Here is a 25,509-nt window from a genome sequence, read left to right as displayed (position 1 = left end):
AATTAAGACAGCTGTTTGGTTGTTGAAATTCTGAACTGTGCTGATACAAATCTTAACAAAATGCATAGAAAAATTCTTCAGTCTGTGCTTTGCATGTAGCAGTAAAGCCCTAGAAAATAAATAGGCTTCTAGCTCTGAATTTTTAATATCATCAGGCCCTCTTAAGCTTCTAAAAAATATCTGATCCAAGGAAAAATATGTGGTAAATGGTATTTTGGGTCCATTTAATTCTGATTTGTCAGCTGCTTCAGTGCTACATGCAATGAAGGACTAACCAGTGTTTCATGACCAGAAAAGAGAACAAGGGTCTGTGAAGTCGTGCTATATGCTCTGGAGTGAGTGTGATAGTTACTCTTCAATGGCGGTAGAATTGGTAGTATCTCCCTTGTTTTCCTCTGCTGTTTTCCATGGAATAGGAATGGCTGTTCCTCCTCACTCTCTAACAGGAATGAGGCATAATCTCTTTGTTGGTTTTTTGGTCTGTTCAGGAGAACTAAAGCACTGGTAACTCAACCAGCTGCTTGGTGAAAGGGGAACTGCGCGTCTGACTAGTATGCTGATAAACAGTTAAAGGTTTTCCTTGCTATTGTAACTCTGGGTTCTTTTTTTTTTCTTAACTGGGCAGATACTCAGTTCTGCTGCTCCTTCTCGTAATGTGCTGCAGTGGCCTGTGTCCTGCCATGGGCTGTGTGCTACATCCAGGAGCTCGTGAGACAGGTGCTTCTGCTGACAAGATAAGACAACAGTCTCATCTGAAAGAGAAAGCATCAAGGAAAATCCAAAATTTCTGGTAGTCACTATGAAAGAGCAGCAAACTCTGCAAGGAGGAATAGTATTGAAAGCCACTATGTAATTACTGATTTCTTTCTTCTGAAGCAGTACTGAAACAGTTAATAGAACTGAAACTCTTTTATACAGGTGGAAAAAAGTGCGTCATTTGCATTTTTCTTTTGCTGATCCTTAACTTGCTTCTTTCAGTATTTCAGTTAGCTTTCTGTTACCTTGAATGAAATACTCCTTGGTGTTTCACAGAAACTTACAATACTGGAGCAGATAATTTATATTTTTCTTAGTGGTATCTGAAGAACACAATATTTTGTGATATAATCGAGGACTAGGAAGTGTATATTTGTGTACACCTCACCGTGTCTGGATGTAGATTTCTTTTTTCCCTTTCTCCCTGCTGTGGTCTTAAAGGGAGTTTGGCAATAAGAATAAGAGGAGTATTCCTTCAAGCACATAGCTGAGTTTGTAGCCAAGAGACTGCTTATGGCTCAGGTCAGGCAACAAGTTTCCCTAAAGCTGCTAACTCAAAACACAACATGTCAAATCAGACCTGGCATTACTGAAAGGATAATTCATTGAAAAGACAATTCACTCCAGGGATTTCTCCAGACAGATTATATGGATATAAAATTTGCTAAATCTGACTCTTCCAGCTGGGAGAGTCGTGTTATCCAAGGAGGGCTAGTGCCTCTACATTGTGCCATAGGGCAAGCAGCACATGCTTGGTGTCAGACCTTGAAAACACCATACTGGCAAGGTGCCATACCTCAGTCTTAGAAACGCGGATCCTTCTTGCAGGAATGGAGGAGAAGAGAGGGGGTGGGGGGAATGAAAACAAAAAACTACAAACCCACAAATTCCCATGATGTTTCAGAGCTGTATTTTGTATGAATATAAAGTAGACCCTGAGCATATGCTGTCCAGTGTTCCAGCCCTGAGCACTCTGGCTATGAGCCCGTTCACACTAGTTGGTTTCTTCCAACCTTGAACTCTGTGAAATGTCTGGATAAGGATTCATATATCAGGTGATTCAGATTTAATGATGGTGTTAGTGTAAGACAAGGGGGAACAACAAAGGCTAGCTCTTACACTACTCAGGGAATGCTGTCTTTGGAGGGAATAGAATTGTTACTTGGTGAAACCTATGAAGCTGGGTTGCCCATCACTATTTCCCATTTTACTGCTAGACTGGTGTGAGTAGAACAAACTGTTCCATTGCCATTTTTAATTAAAATATTTATTAAATGTAATTGGAGGTTCAGTACTTTGCAGATGCAAATGGCAGCTCAGTGACTTGTAGGATTGTGCAGAAGGTCAGAAAGACAATGGAAGAAGAGAGAGGGTCGACTTAGTGCAAGATAAAAGCATATGGAAATGATAGATTATATAAAGAAAATAAATGGACAACAGCAACTTTGTGCAAGAACCAGGAGACATTAAATGGAAAAGAAAAAGAAACATATTCAAAATTGAATAGTAAAAAGAGTTTTTCACACTCTGAGTAATTAAACAGGATTTCATGTTTCTTTCATGGAATTCATTGCTCTTCTGAGGCAATAATTCAGCAGTAAGTTGTAATTAATTGATTGTTTTATTGGGCAATTAGAGTATTTGGTATTGTGTTGATAACTGGATTGTATCTATAGTTTGCTTAGAAGACTGTTGTGAAGACTAACCTAAAGTCTTTAAAGTACCCTGTACTGAAACTGGAGTACAGAGGTAAGGAGGAGAAGAGCCTTGTGAACAAATGGCATCTGTGACATGAAGGACAAGTAGGGAGTAGGGGCTTAGGTGTTGACAGAGTCATAGAATCATAGAATCATAGAATAGGTAGGGTTGGAAGAGACCTCCAAGATCATCAAGTCCAACCCCTGATCCAACTCCAATTACTATATCATGGCACTAAGGGCCACGTCCAATCTCTTTTTAAAAACCTCCAGGGATGGTGAATCCACCACCTCTCTGGGTAGGCCGTTCCAATGTCTGATAACCCTCTCTGTAAAGAATTTCTTCCTAACATCTAATCTAAACCTCCCCTGGCAGAGCTTGAGCCCATGTCCCCTTGTCCTATTGTTGGTTGCCCGGGAGAAGAGACCAACCCCCGCCTGGCTATAACCTCCCTTCAGGTAGTTGAAGAGAGTGATGAGGTCGCCTCTAAGCCTTCTCTTCTCCAGACTAAACAACCCCAGCTCCCTCAGCCTCTCCTCATAGGACTTGTGCTCAAGTCCCTTCACCAGCCTCGTTGCTCTTTTCTGGACCCGCTCCAGCACCTCAATGTCCTTCCTGAACTGAGGGGCCCAGAGCTGAACACAATACTCAAGGTGTGGCCTCACCAATGCAGAGTACAGGGGAAGGATCACTTCCCTGCTCCTGCTGGCCACACTGTTCCTGATACAGGCCAGGATGCCATTGGCCTTCTTGGCTACCTGAGCACATTGCTGGCTCATGTTCAGCCTCCTGTCGATCAGCACCCCCAAGTCCCTTTCTGCCTGGCTGCTCTCCAGCCACTCTGTGCCCAGCCTGTAGCGCTGCAGGGGGGTTGTTGTGGCCAAAGTGCAGGACCCGGCACTTGGCCTTGTTGAACTTCATTTCATTGGAGTTTGCCCATCTCTCCAGTCTATCCAGATCCCTCTGCAGAGCCCTCCTGCCTTCCAGCAGGTCGACACTCCCTCCCAACTTGGTGTCATCTGCAAATTTGCTGATGATGGACTCAATCCCCTCATCTAAATCATCGATAAAGATGTTAAAAAGGACTGGGCCCAGCACTGACCCCTGGGGGACACCACTGGTGACCGGCTGCCAACTGGATGCAGCTCCGTTCACCAGCACTCTCTGGGCCCGGCCCTCGAGCCAGTTCCTGACCCAGCAGAGAGTGCCCCTGTCCAAGCCGTGGGCTGCCAGCTTTTCCAGGAGTATGCTATGGGAGACAGTGTCAAAGGCTTTGCTGAAGTCCAGATAGACCACATCCACAGCCTTTCCCTCGTCCACCAGGTGGGTCACCTGATCGTAAAAGGAGATCAGGTTGGTCAAACAGGATCTGCCCCTCCTAAACCCATGTTGGCTGGGTCTGATCCCTTGTCCATCCTGTAGTCAGATTTGTGGGACAGCTTGTTGAGGGAGAACATAGGTTTTCGATGAGATGTGAAGGGAGTTTAGAATCTGTGAAGTTATTCCAGAACAGGGAAGGTGTGAGTTTGCTGAGTGCAAGAAGAGTTTATTATAGCTTCAGGTAGTAGGGAAGTTGAGAAAGGAGACTAATTGAAGTCATCTGGCAAGTGGTAACTGAAGTGCAGAGATGGTCTGGCAATTGTTGTCTATAGTATGCATGTAAAATACTGCAGTTTTGTCATAGTACTGTATGAGTTACATCTAGACTCTGGGATTGATACATTCAAGGACGTATTATTCTCTTGAGAGTGTTGTGTCTAGTAACATCACTGAAAAGGAAGAGAGTTGTGCTTGAATGTAAGGCCTCAATAGAAGGTAAAAGAGAATGAGGCATTTATACTGAGACTCATGTCAAGAAAAGTAGAGCTGTGCAAAAAGATCTGGAGTCATGTTTCAGTAGATAAAAACCAAGATAGAAACCCATGAGAGTAGCAGTCAACAGCTCTGTATATTACTGACTCCTTTGCCTGCTACCAGGAACTTATATTTGTCTCTGAGCCACATTTGAATTCGGCGCAGAAGTGTTGATAAAACTTTTTATTAAGGGTAAATATTCTTTGTTGTATGATGTCATTCAGCACTGGTTCACTGATGGCTTCCCTGCCACAAGAGAAAGAGGGTAAGACAGTACTGGTTGCCTTGAGTTACGTAACACATAGTAATTTGTAGCCTGAGTTCCTGGGCACATGAATAACTCAATGGCTGGCAAGCTGTCCTGATTTTAAAGTTGTGAGAATGCAGTGCAGCCACTGACAGCAATTTTAATTCTGCTCTAACACTTGCTCTCTCATGAATCAGGACTAAACATCTTGCAGGTACTTTCCAACACACAGCTTGCTCAGCACTTGCATTTCCAAAGGCAAGGCCTGGGCAATCAGGCCTGCCCAGCTGCTACCATGTGGTTTGCTGTGGGTTTATGCTTTCAATTTTGCTTCTTGGAGCATCTGTATTAGGCTCTGGATAATTCATATTTCTTTGGTGTCCAGTCTGGATCTGTAACTTAGTTATACATCCTTTTATCATTTAGTTATGCACTTTTGTGCTGTGATGTATTTGCACAGGCTGGTTTAAGCTGTAGTTCAGCAGCACAGGCTACCATTGCAGCTCCAGTACGCTATAGAGGCCATCTCCCTAAGCTCTGCACCCTTGCCCTCCCATTTGCCCTGCCCTGTGCCAGACAGCTGGGTGTACAGCTGTTTGTAAGGCAGCACACTGTACCTACTGGGGTTGAAGGTCACCCTGCATGAAAACATACGGTGCTCGTCAGTCAGGTTTTCCTGTTGTGGGTCACAAGGTGGTCACATAAGGATGCTGGAGTTCTGTTGCTTGTGGTTGTGGAGAGTGCGTGTGCAATCAAGTAACAGAAGGGAAACCAGGGAAGCATGGGCAGTACTTGCATCCAGTGTGAAAGCTCAGGTTTTGATGTGATGGAGGAGAGAAGTGGGGGAAATATCTACAGCCACTTGGTCCTCCTGATGTGACAGAGTGGGAGGACATGGTGTGGTGGAGCAGGGCATGGTGTGCCATGTGGTGCTCTGAGTGCATCTCTTCCTTCTGCCAGCTCTGATACAAGGGCTTGGATTAACACAGCTGAGTAAAAGAATGCTTTTCTGCTGAACAGCTGCTCCTGTGGCTGTGTTTATTTTCTTTATCTAATTCTTGCTATCATTATTTCCCAATTTTGAATAGTGAAATACTGTGTCTGGGTCTGCTGTTGTTGCCCTGCTAACCTGGTGCATAAGAAAACTGGTGAAGAGGAAGATTGGAGTAGACTTCCTGCAACTCTTTCGTATGCTGCTCAAGAGGCTCCAGTTAGCTCAGGGCTGGTATGAAACAGATCCCAGAATTGGGCAACGTTGGTGGTTTCCCTCGTGGTTCCTTTCCTACTACATCTGCCATACTCACATGTGAATCTGGTCTGTGATCACTGTTTTGCCTTTTTAAGCTGGGCCTCAGAATGTCTCTCTGCCCAAACATGTTATTAGGGTGAAATGATAACATTGGTTAAGTGTCAGGAGTTGCCAGCCCTCTTTCCATGCTGTTCTACTGGAGCAGAAAGGCAAAGCTGTCCATGCCATGTCCTCATTCTATGCTCACCGTATTTTTAGACTGTTCATTAAGCACTTTTCATTTTGCATCTTACGAAATCTCCCTCTTCCCACGAATTGGATTACTTAAAACTTTGAATTCCCTGTCCTTACTGCCTTCTGTGACACAATTTTTAACATAATTAATAAATTTAAATTAACTCATGTGGTGGTCCTGCAAAGACACTATCACTTAACATTATCATTGCACATTAGGCAAGGTTATAATAAATTAACTAGGTTTCTATTCTCTTGTGGGTTGTATGTACTCATCATTATTTTATATTATGGAAATTAAATAATTCCTCCCTAATTTCTAGTTAAGGTGAGTTCAAAATTACAGTCACAATATAACAATTAAAGACAACTAAAGGAAAACTGCAAAGACTGCAGTAGCTGCTGTTTTCTTCTGTGTGGAACAGTACCTTGAATTGTCTTGCTCTTGATTATGAAAGAGACCAGCTGCCACCTTCAGTCAGCCTCAGCTTTAAATCAAGTTCCCAAACACTGGAGCAGAGTGGCTTGAAAGGAAAGGAACATGGAGGCAGAGCTGTGATTTTTCAGAAGAGCCACAGGAGATGTACAGCCAAGAAAGCAAGGGTTCAGTTTGGGATTAGAATCATTTAGGTTGAAAAAGACCTCCAAAATCATTGAGTCCAACTTTTGACCAATCACCACCTTGTCAACTAGTCCATGGCACGTCCAGGTGCTTCATGAACACTTCCAGGGATGGTGACTCCACCACCTCCCTGGGCAGTCTGTTCCAATGCTTAACAACCCTTTCCAAGAAGAAACTTCTTGATGTCTGAACCTCCCCTGGCACAGCTTGAGGCCATTTCCTCTTGAAATGCTACAGACTTCAAGACTAGTTTTTAAGCTTAGTAGATGGAATTCACAGGGTTTAAAAACTGACTCTTGACGGTTTGGGGTGGATATTTTCTGAGTGTAGCACAGGGTTTCCTTCCAGTTTATCACTCTTATTCTACCTGAAGCATTGGACTCCCATCATCACCCTTTGTTTCAGGTACTGATATCTCTTGTTCTCTCATTTAAAAATATTTCATTGTTGCCAATATTTAAGGGTATTTTTAACTTCTCTTTAATGAAACTTCCCAGTAGTAAAACCAGTCTTGCCCAAGTAGAATAGTAAATAATGTAAAATAGTTATTATCTGTTAACAGTGAAATTTGCGTTTATTTGTCAGATCTGTAATGGTGCTTGTCAATTCTTTATTTCATTAGGATGTTGGATTTAAAAGCTTAGCACAAGAGGGGTAAGACAGCAAAAAGATTTCTCTTTCTCCTTTTCACAACATGTTCTGCTCTTTTCATTGTTTTTATCCTGTAAGTTTGGTATTTGCTTCCTGTATATACCTTAGGGGTCACATGTGCAATTTTTGCCTGTACTTTTTACTGCCTTATTGCTTTTTCTTTTCCTGTTTGTAAGATGTTAATTTTGTTGCTAGTCCAAACTATATTTTTGTTTGATCTGTTAGGTATTTTTAGTATGAAAGCAACATGAGCAATGTTCTCTTAGACTGTAGTAACTTTATAAAATGCATTACAAGCATTTATTCATTAAGAGTTACATTCAAATTGAGACTAAATTCTTCATTCATGTGGATGCAAATTTTTGGATCTTCTGTAAATGTAGCTATCAACCAAGTTCTACTCTTATTTTCATTTAAAAGGAAAGGCAAACATGAACAAAATGCTACTTTAGATGGATACTCTTCTTACTCCCATTTCTGCTGACTTCAGAGTTGTTCTGCATATGTAGCACTAGAAAGTGGTGTTTGCCAAATTTACACTGAATCCATACAGATTTAGTCCAACAGGGGTGCCTTTTGCAGCAGATTGATCTCTTCCACAGGAAACTGCAAATGGCACAGGCTGAGTAGTCCGAAACTATTTGGTATCTTTTTCTGTTTCAGTCCCCACCAAAAGAAAGAAACTTGAGGATAACTTGTCCTCTACAGGCTGCTATTCACAATAGACCTGTATCAAAATACCTTGTTCATTGAAGAATAAGAGGCAGTAATATTTTATTTTATACACAGCAATGAATGAATTTGTATGTGAGTCCTTCTTTTTTTTCCCTTGTATTTAAGTTGGTACACAGTTTTGTGTTACATTTGATTGCCTTTCGTTTTCTAGATATGTTGACTGTGTCTGTTCACAGAGACACAGAGTTGCAGAGGAGAATTAGCTTCCACATTGTTTAATATTGTTTGCTTATGATCATATTAACTACATTGTTTTCTGTGTTAGTAAGATGTCTGCTAATGTAAAGGGGCTAGTGGTGCTCTGTGGCTGAGTATATGTAGCGGTAGTGGTCTCTGCAAGAACATGTACACAGTGCTGGCGGAGGTGAGAAACTTGCCAGTTCCTCTAATGCTTTTTGGGATGTAGCTACAGGCATACGGTAACCTAATGTTCGATAAAGCCTCTGTCTTCTCCTGCTTCAGTGTCTCACCAGGATGGGTATATGCAGACCTGCTGTGACATAACACAGAGCCCAGGCTGCAATGGAGACCTGCCTAGTAACTTCATCTGTATGCTACATTTTGCATTTTATGTATGTCCATGAACTTACTACGTTTTACCAATACCATTAGTGTGACAGACCCTTCTGCTTGTATTGACCGGTGACTAGCATTTGTTCATACAGACATGTTTTGGTTTTCACTTCCCTAAAGTTCAAGAAACAAACAGATAAAAAAAAGTATATGTGAGAGTTGAATTTTTTCATTACTTTTTCCAGAGGATTCAAGCAGTGCATCAGCTCATGTAGTCCCAGTTACTTGCAGGTTAAACCTTCAAAGATCAGGCCCTGAAACAAGGTGAAATTGTGACTGTCAGACAAGAAATATTCACCACAAGGTGCTGCAGAAAGTATGCTGTGAAATATTTAATACTATCTCTTGTGGTTAGTTATTTAAATACTTCCAAACTAATGAGTGTGATTTGATTAGATGGTACATCTCGGTAAATTTGGGTTTCTGGCTTCTTTAGTTTCATTCTTGCTGCTCTGATGACAGCACTTTTGCATAAAAAATAGTACAAAAATTTCTTGTCCCTGTTCCTTTGTAGAGTACTTGGAATACTAAGGGATAATAAATCTTTAAAAATAAAAAACGTGCCAAAAAGAACTTGCTTCACTGTAATGAGCAACTTGTAGCGGTTTTTCTAGAGTTTCAGTGATGCAACAAATGATGACTGGGAGGTAGGGAAAGGGAAGGAACAAAAATGACAAAGTAGATATACTTCTACAGGATGCAAAAAGGAAAATAAAATTGACAAGATGAGCTTTGGATATACTGCTAAAAACATTGCTTATCCTCCAGTCTCAACTATGACAGCACTGCAACTCCTGCTTAGAAGATGGGGAGGTTTGTCTTCTGGAATGAGAGTACAGACTGTGAAGACACAGCAGACCCTCCCCAGAAGACTGATCTATAACTGTGTAAGACGGAGAGTGTGTGCTGCATGGATCAAGGAATGCAGCGCAGGTGGGGTGTTTCTTCAGGGAAATGGAGAAACAACATTGACATCTAGTCTACTTCTGGAAAGATCAATACTTGTGAGGGGTTAGCATCCGCTTTAGCAGGCTAAAAACCAATCTGGGGCAGATGACAAAATGCTACAGGAAATTAACATTTAGCATGGAAAAAAAGAAAACAGCTAATACAACTTGCTCTAAGAAGATAGTTACCTGTCACAGAAGTTGCCTTATGCGTACATATATGTTGGCCATCGTGGCTAGGACAACATTGCTAGGTGAAAAGCAAATGCAGTCTGGAAGATTCAAGGTATTATTCCTCTAGAACTGTAAAAGAGTGGGATAGTGAGTGACTGTTGTGTTTGGAAACTGGTGACTTGTGAGATCACTAGTGAGAATGGAGAGTAGAGGTCCCAGTTAGAAAGACTTCGAATTGTTTTTTCTCTCCAAGACTCATCAGCTGTGTACATCGAACATCACCGATGGGAAGACAGGTCTGTTGATCAAACCACGGGGGAGGGTGCATGGCAGCGACATCTGTTTTTTCTGTGTGCGCTTCCCATGAGCTTTCCAGATAGTATCTCTTTGTAGGGCAAGATTTGGCAATGCTAATAGACCTCTGAGGTCTTATCAGACATTTATTTTATGAAGTCCTCACAATACTCAGAAGAGAACAGTTGCATAACCATTAAACAGAAACTATGTAACCTGGAAGGAGTTACCAAAACACCTTTTGTATTATGCATATTTTCTGGCCTAATTATATAAACATACTTTATTATTTATAAAACAGTATCTCTTAAATTTAGTACTCTAAATTTTGCTCTTAAGATTTTCAGAGCTGCATTTTGAGCATACAGATTTAGGACAGGACTGGTCTCAAGTAGCACTGTAATATTAAATATTAAATAACTGATTCAAACTGCATCCAAGAGGAAAATCAGATGACAGGCAAATCCTGAGCCATAAAATTGAAGAAGAAAGCAATAAAGATTTCTCAATTTATCATACCTGCTATTTTCCACATCTTAGTGAGCTGTGCATAACTATCTCCTTCCTCAAATAACTCCGGCTTAACCATAGTGCAGGAACTATTTACCTTTTGCGCAGTCCAGTCTAACTCAACAGCAGTATCATGCCAAAAGAGGCAAGAAGATTTTATTTATTTGCTTTTTACCTATGTATTCTTTTTTTAATTAACATTTTTAAAACCACTTGCATCTGCCAGGCTTTGTGGAAATGCAACAAATTATCATTGTAGAAATCTAGGGAGGCAGCACGTTGGAACAGTGGAGTTGCTGCTATCAACCACACAGTTGTGCTTGCAGCTTTGTATGAGACTAGTTACTGGGAATGAATATGAGTAAAGATTTAGCGGAGGATACTGTTTGAGCTGGTAATAGTCCTATTTATTGGATGGATTAAACATTATTTTTCAATGCTCTGTCTTGTATTTTTACATTGTGTATTGCCTAAAAACAGTATCTTTGGGGAAATTTGTTTGTTTTTTACAGGAGAAGGGTTGCTGTTTGTTGTGTTGGTTTTTGGTTTTAACCTACAATTGGAGTAGACCTAAAGTGGTCAGTAGACAATGTCACAAATATTAAGGAGTTGATCCAGAAGTTGAGAGTCCATCAGTTTTGGGATCATCCTCTAAATATCTCTCCTTAGACACAGTAATCTAGAAGGAATGCATACTTCTGCTTATGTCAGGAGCAACATTATTTGGACTAATAACTCTTGAGGGAATCAGAAAGTTGAAGGCTCTGGTACTGTGTTTGGGGGAGCAGAAACGTAATTTGAGGATAAAACGTAGACTGCTTTAAGTCACGGTGGGAATGCGGGGAACTTAGTGATGCTTCCCATTTAAAACAAATGAACATTCAATATTGTTTAAACTCAGCTTCAGAAATGCTCCTTTGAGCACTCTCACAGTGAACATACTCTTGACAGCCAAAGGAAATCACTGCAGCAAAAAGTAGTTTTCAGTCTCAGCTAACGATTCCATAGCCCAGCTACATCCCTGTCCGGTCCAGCCAGACAGTGGGGATTCTAATGGAGAACAAGCTGTGTAATGGCAGTTCAAGCTTTCTCATCATCTTCAGAACCAAGACCTGCAACTGTGAAGTTTGCGTTAGGCTCAGTTTGACTTTTAGTCCAAAGCCTGAGCCCAGAGGTCTGTCAGCCACTGCCAGCAAATGAGCAGCAGGTGATGGAGAACAGCAAATCTGACATTTTACAGAAGTGTATTTCCATGTTAAAGGTTCAGGTGTTTGCAGTTTCTCTGAAAGTAGTTTTCAGAGCCAGAAATCCAGTTTCTTTGGCTGCAAGCAATATGGTGAGCCCTTGACTAATTGCTAAATATGCTGCGGTTTTTTAACGTTAACTGTTTGTGGCCCTGACTGTAGCAAATCAATGGCAAAAGCATCAGTGTAAATAACAGCTACAATTCTAGAAGCAAAATGGCTGTTATTTTTTTAATATTGTGCATTTATTACGTTTCATGTTTGATTGCCAAAAGTCAGTTGAATAGATTTGGATCCTTGCACACCATTTCTGAGCAGCAGACATTGGTTTGGCACCAGAGCCCTAAGGACCATTGCCAGGTGGGTGCTGCAAAGATGGGGCTCTGCAGGAGTGATGCTGTTCATAGCCTGGCCTGTCAATCTTCCTGCAAAAGAAATGGAAGCAAAGGAAAACTTCAGGAGCAGAGAGACTTGTGCCTCTTCAGCCTTATCCTTGGAAGAAGCAGCTGTTTTCCTGGTAGAGCAGCTGTACTGAGCTCAGTCAGCTGGACAGCAGATCTGTGGGGAGCATGGTGTCTTTCTGTCAGAGAGCGCAAACTCCATGTGGTGGGTTCTGCAAAATGTGTGATGTGTATGGGGTAGGGAGTGCTTTGCTGGAGTATTGCTTCAGCAATTTGTTTTTATTAGCTGAAGTTTAATTTCACATTTCAGAGCAGAAATTTGGAGGGAAATTTGAAAGACAGAATTCATCAGTGTGATGAAGGGAACGTGGTTAGACATATGCCTGAAATCAGTGAAGTACTTGCCCAAGTGGGCACTGGAATATGTTTTGCTGAATTGAGTACCACAGGGTATGGCAGGTTGGCATAGGCTCTCCAACTTTTCCACATGCTGAAGCATCTTTAAAATTTCATTGGCAGCTCAAAGTTAAAAGGGTTGAGATCTCCCTCATTCCGAGCTTGAACAGACCAGATGTAAGCCTTGTTCAATTTGGAAGTCTTTTAGGCATGTTAATGCAGGACCTTATAAACTTTATTGCAAGCAGACAGATCAGGTCTTTCAGAACACTTGCTCCTTGAGTGCTTTTATCTGGGTTTGCTGGATTTAGACTAACTTAAAAGTCTTTCAAGCAACCTGCTTTATGTGTATGTGGGTCATTCAAATTTTGTGTCTCTGTACAACTGACAGAAGGAGTGTTTCAAGTCTGAGGGCCAGAATAAATTCTCACAAAACAGAACAGCTTCAGTTATCTTCATCTTTCAGTTAAACGTGATGAATTGATGTGGCCGTCATCCACAACAGAGTGCTTCACCTAGTGGCCTCCATCGTATGGTTTTAGTTGGGCAGTGAGTATGGCTGAGAAAAAAAGGGAAAAAAGATATCTTAGTACAGATCTTGTCTTACTTTTCCTAATTTCCTGGGCTCTGCTACTTCTGCTTTAGAAGAATTTTTTACTTTCCCTGTTGCAGACAACCAGCTGTGACCCAAACAACAATGGTCCCCAGTGACTTGTGGACATTCAGCATGAGCTGCTGATGGTAAAGGAGGACTTTGAGCAGGATATGTGAAAGGGTACCAGAGGGAGTTTATACCACTGGCCAGGCATTCTCCCTTCCCTGGGGTCTGTGACTATTCAGGCTGTGCTCAGGCTAAGGGCATTTTCTAACCATGAGAGTTGGGACTGTAATCTAGGACTAATTAAAGACTTAATTTGCACTTAATCAACTACCGCTTTGTGAATTCAGTTGGGAATAAGACTTGATAATCTCACACATAAGATGTCCTCTTCTATTATGTTTTGTGCGGAGAGAAAGACATTTTGCCCAAGGTCCCCAAATACTACAGTGGTTTGGACACTGGGCTGTACTGTAAGTGGACGTGATTACTACTCATAACTGTTTCCCTTCACTTGCATTCCCTCATCAGTGGGCTGCAGTGACACCCAAACAGAGGGATAAAGAAGTACACAGTGTAGATTGAAATCCATTATTCACATTAGAGTACTTGTTGCAAGAGTACTGATTTGAGAGTCCACCTTTGGAGGAATCTTGCTGGACACATTTGCATTGCATGAAACTTATTTCTCACATACCGTCTGCCTTTGTCTATATGATTTTGAGCGAATAATGCAGCTTCACAACCTAGTTCCTGTCCCTTTTCTCTCTGTCCATCCCAAGTCATGGACTATGCATTCATCTATTTTACCTTGGCCTGTAGATGTTTTGCTCTTAATTGCAGCAATAAACTGTCTACAAGTAGTGGTAAAACAACGTGAGAAACTCCTTGGACTTCCTTGTATGAGACTGAGATTCTGGTTGGGTTATTCAGCTGGCAGAATTGTCCTTTGAAACCTACAGAAAAGGCAGCTAGCTGCCTACTACAGAGCAGTGGAAAGTCCTTTGTATCTCTGGTACCACCAGAGTTAGGTGATTAATGATGATAAACATGCTGGGAGGCCAATTCTGACTTTGTTTTGTTTTGAAGTTTTGTTTCTTGCAGTTTGACCAAGACAAAATTTTGTAGGATAGCTTTTGGACATGTTGTTCAGCAGGAATGAGCAACTTTTTTCCTATCAATATAATTTATTTTTTTAAGGAGTTAGCACTTTTACCACCTTTGTCTATCACTCAGTTCCGAGCCTTGCTTCATCTTCTCATGCTCAATCCTAGTACACTTGTTAGGTAGGTTAGGGAAAAAGACCATAAATTATCATATCCTTGTGTGCAATTTTCACCTTTGTAGCAGTTGAACAGTTTGTGCAAGTTGATTGTCTTTGGCAGACCCAAATAATACCTAGTGCTCTTGGCTCTGAGGTTTTTCCAAAGCTCCAGAAGTTCTCCTACAGGGCAATCCATGACTTTAGCGCAAATTTACACCAGAGGCAGTACTTTGGAAGGTGGGTGGAAAGTTAGATGGGGAAATTGGTGGGTTTGAATTTGCTTGTTTCAGGAAAGGGTCTTTTTATTTTCTTTAGAGTGATAGCTGCAGGAAATGCTGCAATCAGAGTATTCCAAATGTCTGTGCAGACTGGAAAATCTCTTGAGACCCACCAGCTAAAACTCAACCATTAGGCTGCCTTTGAACTCCTTTATGGAATGTTGCATCTCCCAACAGCAAGCTCCAAATGTCCTCAAATACGTTATCAATTTTGCTTAAAGAAATGTAAAATAAAGGTGATAAAACTCTTTGTGAGGAATTTATCATAACTACTCACATTTAAAAGTGAAAGAAGGGCACTGGGAGTGCTCATCAGTGATTAGGTTAGACAGTTTTTTCCTCCTAATATTTTTATTTTCAGTGACGGTCTTAAAACTTTCTCTAGATGATATATATAACCTCACAGTGAAATGGCAGGTTTTCCAGCTACAGGATTGACCTAACAAGAAAATTGTTGCCCAAATAAATCCTTCATTCATATTACTGTACTTTCAGGTTCTTCCATGTGCATGATCTGAAGGTTTTCTACCAGCACAACTAACATTTTGTCTCCAAGTACTGTTTTCTCAGTATCTTGAGGAAAGTACCAGCATACCAAAAAATAGTAAGGCCTGTTACTACAGTGACTGAACCCTTGAAGGGATTGGTATTTCTATCATATCAACTGAATAAATTCATCTCTGCAGTGCTGTGGAGACTACAGGATAAAAGATAGTTTCTCTTCAGCTGAAGTATCACAATTTAAATCTCATTGATGTTCTTACACTCTCCTCAGTTTATCAGAGTATTATTTATGTATGACACAACTGTCTTTGTAAATACCTTTAAAAGTAGCTTTGAAGAGAATGGTTTGGATTAACCTTGTTTTAGATGGAAACATTTTCAGTTTTTGTGACCATTCCAGTAATGTTTGAACACACTCCAGTGCTAATTAATGGGAAGCCAATAGTTTTGCCAGTGGAGAGTAAGTTGTAAGTGCTGTAAAATATGTCATTGAAGATGATTCACTGTGCAGCATTGCCTCACTTTAAGGAAGCTAAATCTCATTCTGCTATAAATGTTATGAATATTACTTCACTGGTGTTTATACTAAGCGTGTATGTGTAGTCGCTCCAACCCTTGGGGAAAAAAAAACCCAAACAGAAATTCCTCTAAGAATTTACACTGCACAAGGTTATGATTTTATTTCCGTATATTTCCATTAGCTCTTTCCTAAGTGAGTAATGGGTCCAAAAGATAGGAAGTTACTCTATATGTCTTCTTTTACTGGAGAAGGAAGAAAGACATAGATAAAAGGATGATTTTGTATTAAATCTCCTGTTGGTTTCTCTTACTCTCCATGGTGTCTTGTTCTTAGCTTCTAGTTTGCCTCTCTCTGAAAAGAAAAACCAGAAGCCTGGCAATTTTTCCATGTGTATTTGGTAAAATGTAGAATCACTTTTATCAAGGGAACACTTGGGAAGCTGATGTAAATTGTGGATATATATATCTGTATTGAGCATCTCTCTCTGACTAAAGCAAAGTATGAAGTGCTGGAATCTGCTAAGCAAATTTCTAGCTCATTGTGAATGATTCTTTTCATAATTAAAGAGTGTATTTGACATGCATTACTCCAAAGTCACCTGTTGAAGGCTTAATAACATTTCTGATTATCTTTATCCTGGTGTCTAATAACAGGTGAACTTCTCTGCAACAGATGTGCAAATTGTACTCTCTCCTCCAGTGTCCTGTTAGTTTTCATAAAACTTTTAAAAAACTTAATTATCCTTGAAAATTTGTGGGGGTTTTTCCCTGTTATGTTTAGGTGAAATTAGCCAGTATTTTCAGAGAGCTAATGAGGCCAGGAAAAGCAACCAAATTGAGCACAATGCTTGGTAACAAAAGCTGTAGAAAACCGGATAAAAATTTTGCTTCAACTTCTGTTAATGTGACTGTGGTTTGGCAGTGCTAGAAGAAATCATGTGTTGAACTGTAAATTATGTAAACCTGGTGTCCTAGAGTTAATCTCTTGTACCTTTTGCAGGTGGAGATTTACATTTTACCTTTATATATTTACCTATGGAGTACGGTTCCTGAAAAAGGTAGGCATTTATATTATTATGTTTTCATAACACATCACAGACTTGTTTGAAGTCTCATGTAGGTATAACATAAAGCATAGGCATAAAGCCTATGTTCACGAAGAATAAAAATTAAAATTTACTTAAAATTCATAAAATGCTTTGCTACTGGCATTATTAAGGTATATAAGTTCTTATCAATATTTAATGGAGTTTAAAAGAGAAAAAAGGTCTAACAACATGCCTAGTTCACTTAATTGTTTTTCATTATTGGCATTAAGCTGGCAGTAAGGCTTACCAAAGTATTCATCTCAGTTTCTCCATCACCCTTTTTTTAAATGCCTCTGGCAGAGGTTACTTTTTACTAACAAACAAAAAGCATTAGTGTTTTATAAAGTGCCTTTTTTTTTTACCTATTCTTTGTCTGAAGTTTCCATGGAGTTTCCTGTCAATGCTGTGTTTCAGGTGATTTAAGCAGAGAAGGATATTGATAGCTTCTAAACATTCTGGCGTAGATCTATTAACCCTGCCATAGACAGTAATATGGATTTACGGTGCAAACTGTTTTCACAGTGTGACTAGTTCTCAGAGCTTTTGTGAAAGTTGGATCATATTTTTACAATTCTGAGAGGTGAAATTAGGGGAGTGTGGGAGTCAGTGTGTTCGTGTAATCTTACCTTCTTTGTTTTGGACAAAAATTCAACAGGAGAAAATGTATCCTAAATGTTTCTGGTGCTTCGTAAGCAAAAGAAGCTGTTAAAAAAAATACTAATCACTTTTATGGCTGTAGTTCTTGAGCCTGTCACAGGTGGCAGGCAACTTGGTGCCAGTAGGACTGATGATGTGCCTGTCTGGGGAGGGCACATCAGAGCTGTTCTCAGCTATTTCGCAGTAGTCAACCCCAGGGGAAGTGTGGGCACCAGTCCTCCAAACCAACCGGAGGAGCATGTGATGTGCAATCTCTCCCTGCCTCCTTGAACACTTATATTTTGTGTGTACTTCATCCATTAACAGGCTGTATGGTTACGATCTAATATTCTGTTTTCTGCATTTGGTTTCGCAAATGTCTGTGGTGTGAAATACAAGAATAGTTTTAATAGGCAATTGTCACAGCCTAAAAGGTTACTCAGCCTGCAGGTGTGCGGAGATCACGGCTGTGGGTTCACAGGATTTTGTAATACACAAGGACACAGAGACTTTATAATCTGAATTTTTCTACTTCATTACCACAAATGCTGCAAAAATCACCATTAACAAATACCACAAAGTCACTACAAGAGAGCATACCTATGATTAATAAAGTGAACCTCTCTCTGCACAAAGAAAGTGTCTGTTCTAGGAAAAATTCTGAATACCAGCATTTCTACAGACTAAGAAGAATACAGTAAATGCATGCTTCATTACAAGCCGTTGTAAGCTGTTTCTAAAGGCTGGAAACATTTGGAAGGGTCAGGATGTCTTCCAGTTCAGCATATCACTGCAGTGTGAAGAGGGCTGGCTGGCACAGCATGGTTGTTTGAACAAGGTGTACAACTGCTTGCTTAACAAGGAGCAGCTGTGTTCTTTTGCTGTAATTTTAACTTTCAACATATTTCACTTTTACAAAGAGAAATTGTTCATTGTGTCATTATGTATGTATTTATAATTACTCATTTATACCCAAGTTATAAATGAGTCTTGTAACGTTTTATGCTATTGTCATTATTCCAGTGTTCTGCTTTGTATACTCAGGTTTTTCACATGGAAATATATGTAAATTAACAAAATTATGATTGTGATTGTATTTATATTTACAATATCTCCCTAGTAACACTGTGTAACTAAAAGAAAGTATATGCTTTTTACCTGTTTGTCAAAACATTTTGGTGTTAATCAAACACCAAAGATTTTGCTGAGTCCACTTAGATGGGAGATCTGTATTTGCAAGAAGTAAAATCCAGACCCCAAAATCTGAAGGGAGAGCTTTGCTACAGTACTCAAGTGGATAATCCTTTTTAATTTGTCTTGGTTTCTGTAATTGAATAATTGCAAAGAACACTTAATTGCTTCCTTAGGAAGCTAGTGAAAGAATTTAAGCATAATAAATTCTCTGACAAATTTGATAGAAAGATCTTTCCTTCAAAAATCTGTTTTGCCTGGAGATAAAGTTCATATCATAGCCAGTAGCATCTTACTGTGTTAATGCTACAGTAAAGGTTTGAATCCTTTCAAATAACAAGGTCTACTTAGGCCCATCCCTAAGATACCTTGTCCAGAAGACTGGAATAAGCATGGTGAGTGAGCCCAGGTGTAAAGGCAGTCTCTACTGGTGCAGTTCCATCACAGCAACATGTGCTGCCTTACTGAGAGAGGGCACAAAAGAGTGAATGCCACAGATGTTCCTGTTTTGAAGAATGGAATATTCCACCAGCATAGCACCACATTGGAAATACTTATTAGCTAATGCTTAGCTAATACATGATTTTGGATTGTTGGATTAGACATTTTGATACGGTATGTCTTTCAAACATCCAAATGTAATAAGAACATATTTTTAAAAGGGAAACTGCATTTTGGTGCTTTTCAAAATAACAGAATCGCTCAAGGTACGTTGGTTTGTGCATTTCTGGATAGTTAAGATCCTTGATTTGAGAAAACTGGTTTTACCACGTTAAGTGGGAAGTGCTCCTCGTTAGTTGATCTAATAACTTTAACTCTCACAAGTACTTCCTTTAGAAAAGTGAACCAACTCAACAGGACAAAAGGTGCTCCCTAAAACACTATGCCCAATGCATCGTCTCTTTTGCAATTTCTTTGGTAACTCTTGAATTGCCAGGCAACAAAATACTTGAACTTCTATATTATTGGCCTTCCCTCCTGACTTACCTAGTCTCCTTACAACCTGCCACTCCCTTGCTTTGCTCCATTTGTTGATGACTTGATGGGGTTTTCTGTTCACTTTTGACTCTCTTACATTTTCTTTCCTTAGTCTGAGAGTGAGATTAAGCTACAAGACTGGCCTGGGGCCCGCCAATTACTTAAGCACCACTTTGAGCTAGTTTGAGGTCCTTTGCTTTGTGCTGGCGCTTTGCCTAGAAGTGAATTTTGGATTCTTTCTGAAAACACCTTTCTCTTAATGCCGACAGCACATGAATCATTGCTACTTTGGCTTCTACTGTCACCTTCCCTATTTGCTGCATAAAGCAATATTACTGCATCGGTGCAGTACCAGCAGAAAAGGGTGGATGTCAGTGTCTCCTTGTGCCCACTGGACCACCCAAGAAGATCTACACAGTAGATCTACAGTAGCAAATCACCATTCTTGCAAAAAGTGTCATTATGTCTTCGGTGGCTTTGTGGAGCTTATCTGGCACTTGGGGAAGATGCACCCGAGCTTAATAAGCAGTAATTAGTTAGATTTATCAACTCTGTTTTAGTTCTGAAAGTGTGATACTATCAGCATGGCACACATGCCAAGGTTAATTTATTTTTGAATGGTGGTAACTAACTACATTCAAGTTTTAGGTTTGCCTGGGTAGTGCATCTTGCAAGGAAAAAGAGGTCTAGGGTTTCAGCTTTGATTTTTGCTTCCCTACAAAAGCACGCGAAAGCTAATAAAGCTGCCCTTCAGAGCAGTCATAACACCCTCTGAAATGCTGTGGCAAACTTGTCTTTGTTGCTGTCCGTGACTGCAGTTAATGGCTGATATAGACAGAAGAAATTTCTGCACTGAATAAAGCAACCTCTAAATTTTTGTGGTAACAACTGTACATGATATATCAATTCTTTTGACATGCTATATTTCCTGAGTGCATGCTGGAGATTTATAGCCTTCTTCTTACTGAAGACTGTGTCTCTTTATCAAATTCTTCTCTCGGGTTTTGTCTTTTTCCAGTGACAGATGTATGCTGTTAAGGTATTCATAAAATAAAAAAAATGTTACTTCTGTTGAAAAGTATTTTCCAAAAATCTCAATTCACATGGAAAAAGTGTCTGACATAAAACTTTGTCATCAAAGTTTGCTCTGTTGCAACAGAACCTATATGTTTTAAGTAAGTTTTTCTCTTAGTGTTGTCTGCAGGACACTTAGATTGGGTCATTTTGCTGAATAAAGTTCATCATGAACTCAGAAAAATCCCTCAGATTGGGAAGGCTGAAGATTGACAGTAGTGTCCTGAGTGTGGCTGTTTGCTGTAGGCCATGATTGTGTACTGATGTTGTGTATGAGGGGTTTTAGCATTGTAAAATGCATAATAACTCATGCTACCACCCACTCTCCCTCTCTCTATCGGTATGGATATCTTCTTTCCACAGGCTCTGGATCATACAACAGCTTATTCACAACACTCTCCCCCACCTCCTGTCAACAGAACCACTGAACTACCAAGGCAGGAGAACTTTATGGACTTTGCGCTGGTCTCATTCTTGGTGCCTGTGACCTCAAATGGGTGGATGTTTTCAATTTTGTTGTGATAATAACAGTGACACTGTATGAATATTCTTATAATGTGTACAGGTGATGGCACAAACCATATTCATCTGCTTCAACTGTTTCCCTTTTCTTGGGCCTAAAGAAACAGTAAAAGGGCAGCTTCTACCATTGGTGTCTGCCTGTAGGGTGCAGCTGTATGATTGGTATGTCTTACAAATTTTTTATGATATCAAGGAAACGTGTGCCTCTTTCAAGAGTGAAGGGAGAGACTTAAGTCTTTGGTAGGAGAGTCGAGAAGGCAAGGTGCTTGCTTGCTTACTTACAAACAGACCACAGCCTTCCACACACTTAGTCAAACTATTGTGTCACCTACAAATTTTGACTGATATGCATAAGAGACCAACAGACTTCAGAAAAAAAATTTTCCATAGAGTTATTAGTATCTAATTATCATATTAGACATTCCTCCCTTCCCCAGCTCCTTTTCAGGCTGCAAGGTTTAATTTTATCAGGGCGTTTGTTATCATTGTCTGCAACTAGTGAAGTTGTTAATGATGTTTCAATGTCAAAGCATCTCAAAGATTAAATTGTTTCTTTGGTTTTGGTTTATTTTTTAAATGTTCCTCGCAAAGTGTTGCTTCTTCTTCTTCATGTCCTTTCTAACTTAATGCTTTCAGTTGTAATTTATTTATATTACCAAGTGGTGCAATAGTGGGATGAGACTTCCCAAAGGGTCTCCCATTGTTGAAGTGAAATGTATGTTTGTTCTTTCAAACCAGAACTTTCAATTTGATGAAAATGATCTGTAAACTTGCTACGTAATGGACATAAAGTAGACATGGGGAGATTGATAGGTTTGTCACTCAACTCCATAGCACTGTGGGTTTCTGGACATGCCCTGCAGTAGTGTGGTGGCTAAAGCACCGAGGGGATGAAATAGGTCATCATAGTTAGGATATAAGTCACCTCTGCCATTTCTGATACATTGCGAGAAGAGGGAATCAATGTAAATGTAGGTCGAAGTTCTGGCCAGTTCACTTTCTACCTCAAATACTACCATTTTCAAGAGCAGACTTGATAGCAAATATTCTACTGTGCGAGGAACAAGACCAAGGCACGGGCTTTCAAAGAGAAGATGAAGCTTTCTTTGTTACTGGCTGCCAACTCCATTCTTCACTGTTTTCCACAGCAGATTTAAATGATTTGTGGCTGAAGAGTGGGTGACCCACAAAATCATTTAATGTGAAGCATCCACCTTCATGTCTACTCCTCATTGCCCCCATTCTTGGCAAAATGGCAAATGCTAGATGTGACCATCCCATCGTCTTAGTTTCCAAGCTTCTAAAAGAGATGTTTTGGCACTGAGGACTGAAGGACCAAAGCCAATCCTTTCACTACAGCATTCTTTGTATCTTTATAAATCGCTAAGCTTTGAAGCATTAAAGATACATAACCAGTTATATTTCCAATCTGATCGTGTATATGCAAATTATTCCTCTTTTTGAGGGAAGCTGAGACTTTTCAGCACTACCATTTGTTTCATTTGCATGTCTACAAAACGCTTCCTTGCAGAGCACCACACCAGTATTGATGCCAACAAGACATGAAGTTCCAGTGTCATTAAATTGACTGCTTTGCTTATCGTTGACTTAGGAACAAGATAATGTTTTCGTTTTCTTCAGTAATATTTGCAGTTAAATAAATGGTGGCTTGGCTCATTAAGGGTTAATGGTCTGACTGTGCTCCCATTAAATGGAAAAAATAGCATTAGCTGCGGTGATAAAGAAACAGACTGAGGAATTCAGAATTGGCTTGTTTGTTGCTTGCTCATGCTTGGTGCTAAGCAGTGTCTGTAAAATAAAAAGTCTTTACAAACATCTGGAAGCAAAGCTTCCAGGTGTCATTTAGTGACTTTTCACATTTAGTTACCTTCCTTTAATTGCCCATGAGAATTACAAACTCAGAAAAGAGCATGAATTTTCTCCAGTGAGAGTCTTGTGAAGTCTGTACTGAGACTTGGAAACCTGAAGTTGCATGTAGATATCCTGCTGGGGAAAGGACCATCTGCCTGAATAAACAAATCTTGCTGTTTTTCAAATTTAATGTTGAAGTAAGGCTGATGATAAGAGGATGCTGTGGCTATGTTATAAAATGCTGGGTGCAACAAGCTTCTGTATGTATGCAGCTGATTGAGTGTCCTTCCTAATGAGTCATCTTCTACAATAGAACTGTGTGCTGTGTAGTTACAACTGCTGGTAGTGCAGATAGCTTGCAAAAGAACAGGGAAAGCCATGTTGAAGAGTAAATTTGACTCCAAAACCCCACTTAAGTGAAAAAGATGTATGGAAGACAAGGTTTCACTCCAGATTTCAAGTCATAAGCTGCCCAGAGTGGTTACATTTTATTTAAGACTTTTTAAAAGCCTTTTAATTTAGTGAGAAAAATAAGATATTTTTGGCAAAAGGTTTTACAGGAGTAAAATACAACCAAGAAAAAGATATTTCACTAAAACACTCAGCACAAAAACCTATTCCACTGAAAAAAAACACTAAAAACAATCAATATACTAGCTTTAGTAAACACAGTTCATTGGTTTTAAGTTACCCACAAGAGAAGGCAAAGAGTAGAAGAAGAAAACAGATTAAAAGGGAAAAGAAAGAGAGAAAAGAAGAGAGAAAAGGAAGAATGGTTACCGACAAGATCTGATGGTTCGCATGGTTTAGGTTGCAGGAGAGGAGAGAAGAGAACAAGACACTCACATGGAATCTCGTGTATTTACAGAGTTCAGTTTTCCCTCCCAGGCAGGACATCTGGTCAGGATATCCTTCGAGGCCAGAGTGAGCTGTGCTGTAGCCAACCAGAGGCTGCAGGGGTGTGGTGTGGGCAGCTACCAGGCAGCTCTGCCTTGACTGGCAGCCCGGCTGCAGGGCCTGCAGCTCTGCTGTGTGCCCTGTGTGGGTATAGCCGTGTTGGCTCTGCCATGTGCCCTCAGCACAGTCCTTATGTGCAGCCTTCCCATGTTCCTGCAGGTCCAGGCCCAGCCCTTCCCCACAAACGCACACACACGGAGTTGGTTTGCACCCTATAATTCGGTAAGATTCAGACCAGTATCTCACAGGCAAATAGAAAGATACAGTGTAGTATGAGGGGAAAAAAGCCCCAACAGGTAGAGCTCCACTTTTGCTGTTATGAAAGTTCCTCTTTCTTGAAACTATGAGATGTTTCAAAGGAAGAAAATGAAGTGCTTATCCTCATGTGCACTAATTGCTGAGCTAGTGAGTTTCTGTGTGGCAGCACAGGAGATGTTCTGTTACTGCCCTACAGTTTCTGTGCACACTTAGAAACTGGCTTCCTAATGTTTTTCTTCATGAGTTGAGAGTGTTGCATTCTACTGCTCAGTTCATTTGTCTTGTTCTTTGCCTCTTTTTGGAATAAAATAGCAGCAGTGATACATGCAGATGTTACAGCCTAGGGAGAGTAGTGTAGAATTTGTAAATGCCATTTTGGATTGCTTATTATACTCAAGAATTTGAGAGCCTTAAGTCAGGCCACCTTCATTTGAAGTAGAAAAAAAGAACTTGTCACTTCATAATGTGGTGACTGGTTTTTGACATCGTTTCTGTATTACAGTTCACCTGTATCTCTTGATTATTGATCTTGTTAACCTTAGAGGAAGTAAATAATTGTTGATATGCACAGCCACTCATAAAATTGTTGTATTTGGGGAAATAGGCATCTCTGTGATGAAGACTGTAAGTTCATATCATGTGGGAAATAAGACTGGGACACAGGAACAATTGATGTTTACCTGCTGTGGCATCTCATTTGCCATTCTGGTTTTGGAAATTTCCTGCTGTTTGTCTATTTATCAATTTCGTAGCTATTTTGATTTTAAACTATTTGTCAGCTTCACTGCATGCTGTGTCTTGCATCTCTTCTATCACTGATACTTCATCTTCAGAACATCAGTTCTTCTGAAACATCAGTTTTCTTCAGAACATCCTGAAGTCTGTTCTGGATGCGTCATATATTCAGATGTGGTCAAATACATCTCTATTGTAGCTGCTAAATAAAACTGTTTTGGAAGCACTAACATAACTGCCTTCTTGAAGGAAATGTGTGCCTCAATATCTACTACTTTTACCTTTCTTTGTCAGATTGCTACACTGCATCTCCCCATTTCTTAAACTGACTTTATTGCTTTGAAGAATGGTTTTAGCAATCCTGTAACTCTGCAGGTTTAACGTGTTCATGTGGACCACAGAAAAGCTGCCTTGTTTCATTCCTCTCTTGTCGCCATCTTTTGACTGTTA

The 25,509-nt window shown here is 40.1% G+C and overlaps 1 protein-coding gene across 2 annotated transcripts in view; it reads left to right on the top strand.

The window, feature by feature from the left end:
• CERS6 (ceramide synthase 6) overlaps positions 1-25,509 on the top strand; it is a 114,966-nt gene that overhangs the window by 40,900 nt on the left and 48,557 nt on the right. For both annotated transcript variants that reach the window (XM_027678672.1, XM_027678671.1), the window contains exon 4: positions 16,749-16,806. In XM_027678672.1, coding sequence (XP_027534473.1) covers positions 16,749-16,806 — 58 coding nt within the window. The remainder of the gene's footprint in view (positions 1-16,748; positions 16,807-25,509) is intronic.

This window comes from Neopelma chrysocephalum, unplaced genomic scaffold (assembly GCF_003984885.1).
Source record: "Neopelma chrysocephalum unplaced genomic scaffold, ASM398488v2 Primary Assembly neopelma1_44, whole genome shotgun sequence".
Taxonomy (NCBI): domain Eukaryota; kingdom Metazoa; phylum Chordata; class Aves; order Passeriformes; family Pipridae; genus Neopelma; species Neopelma chrysocephalum.
This window is presented reverse-complemented; position numbering and strand designations above follow the sequence as displayed.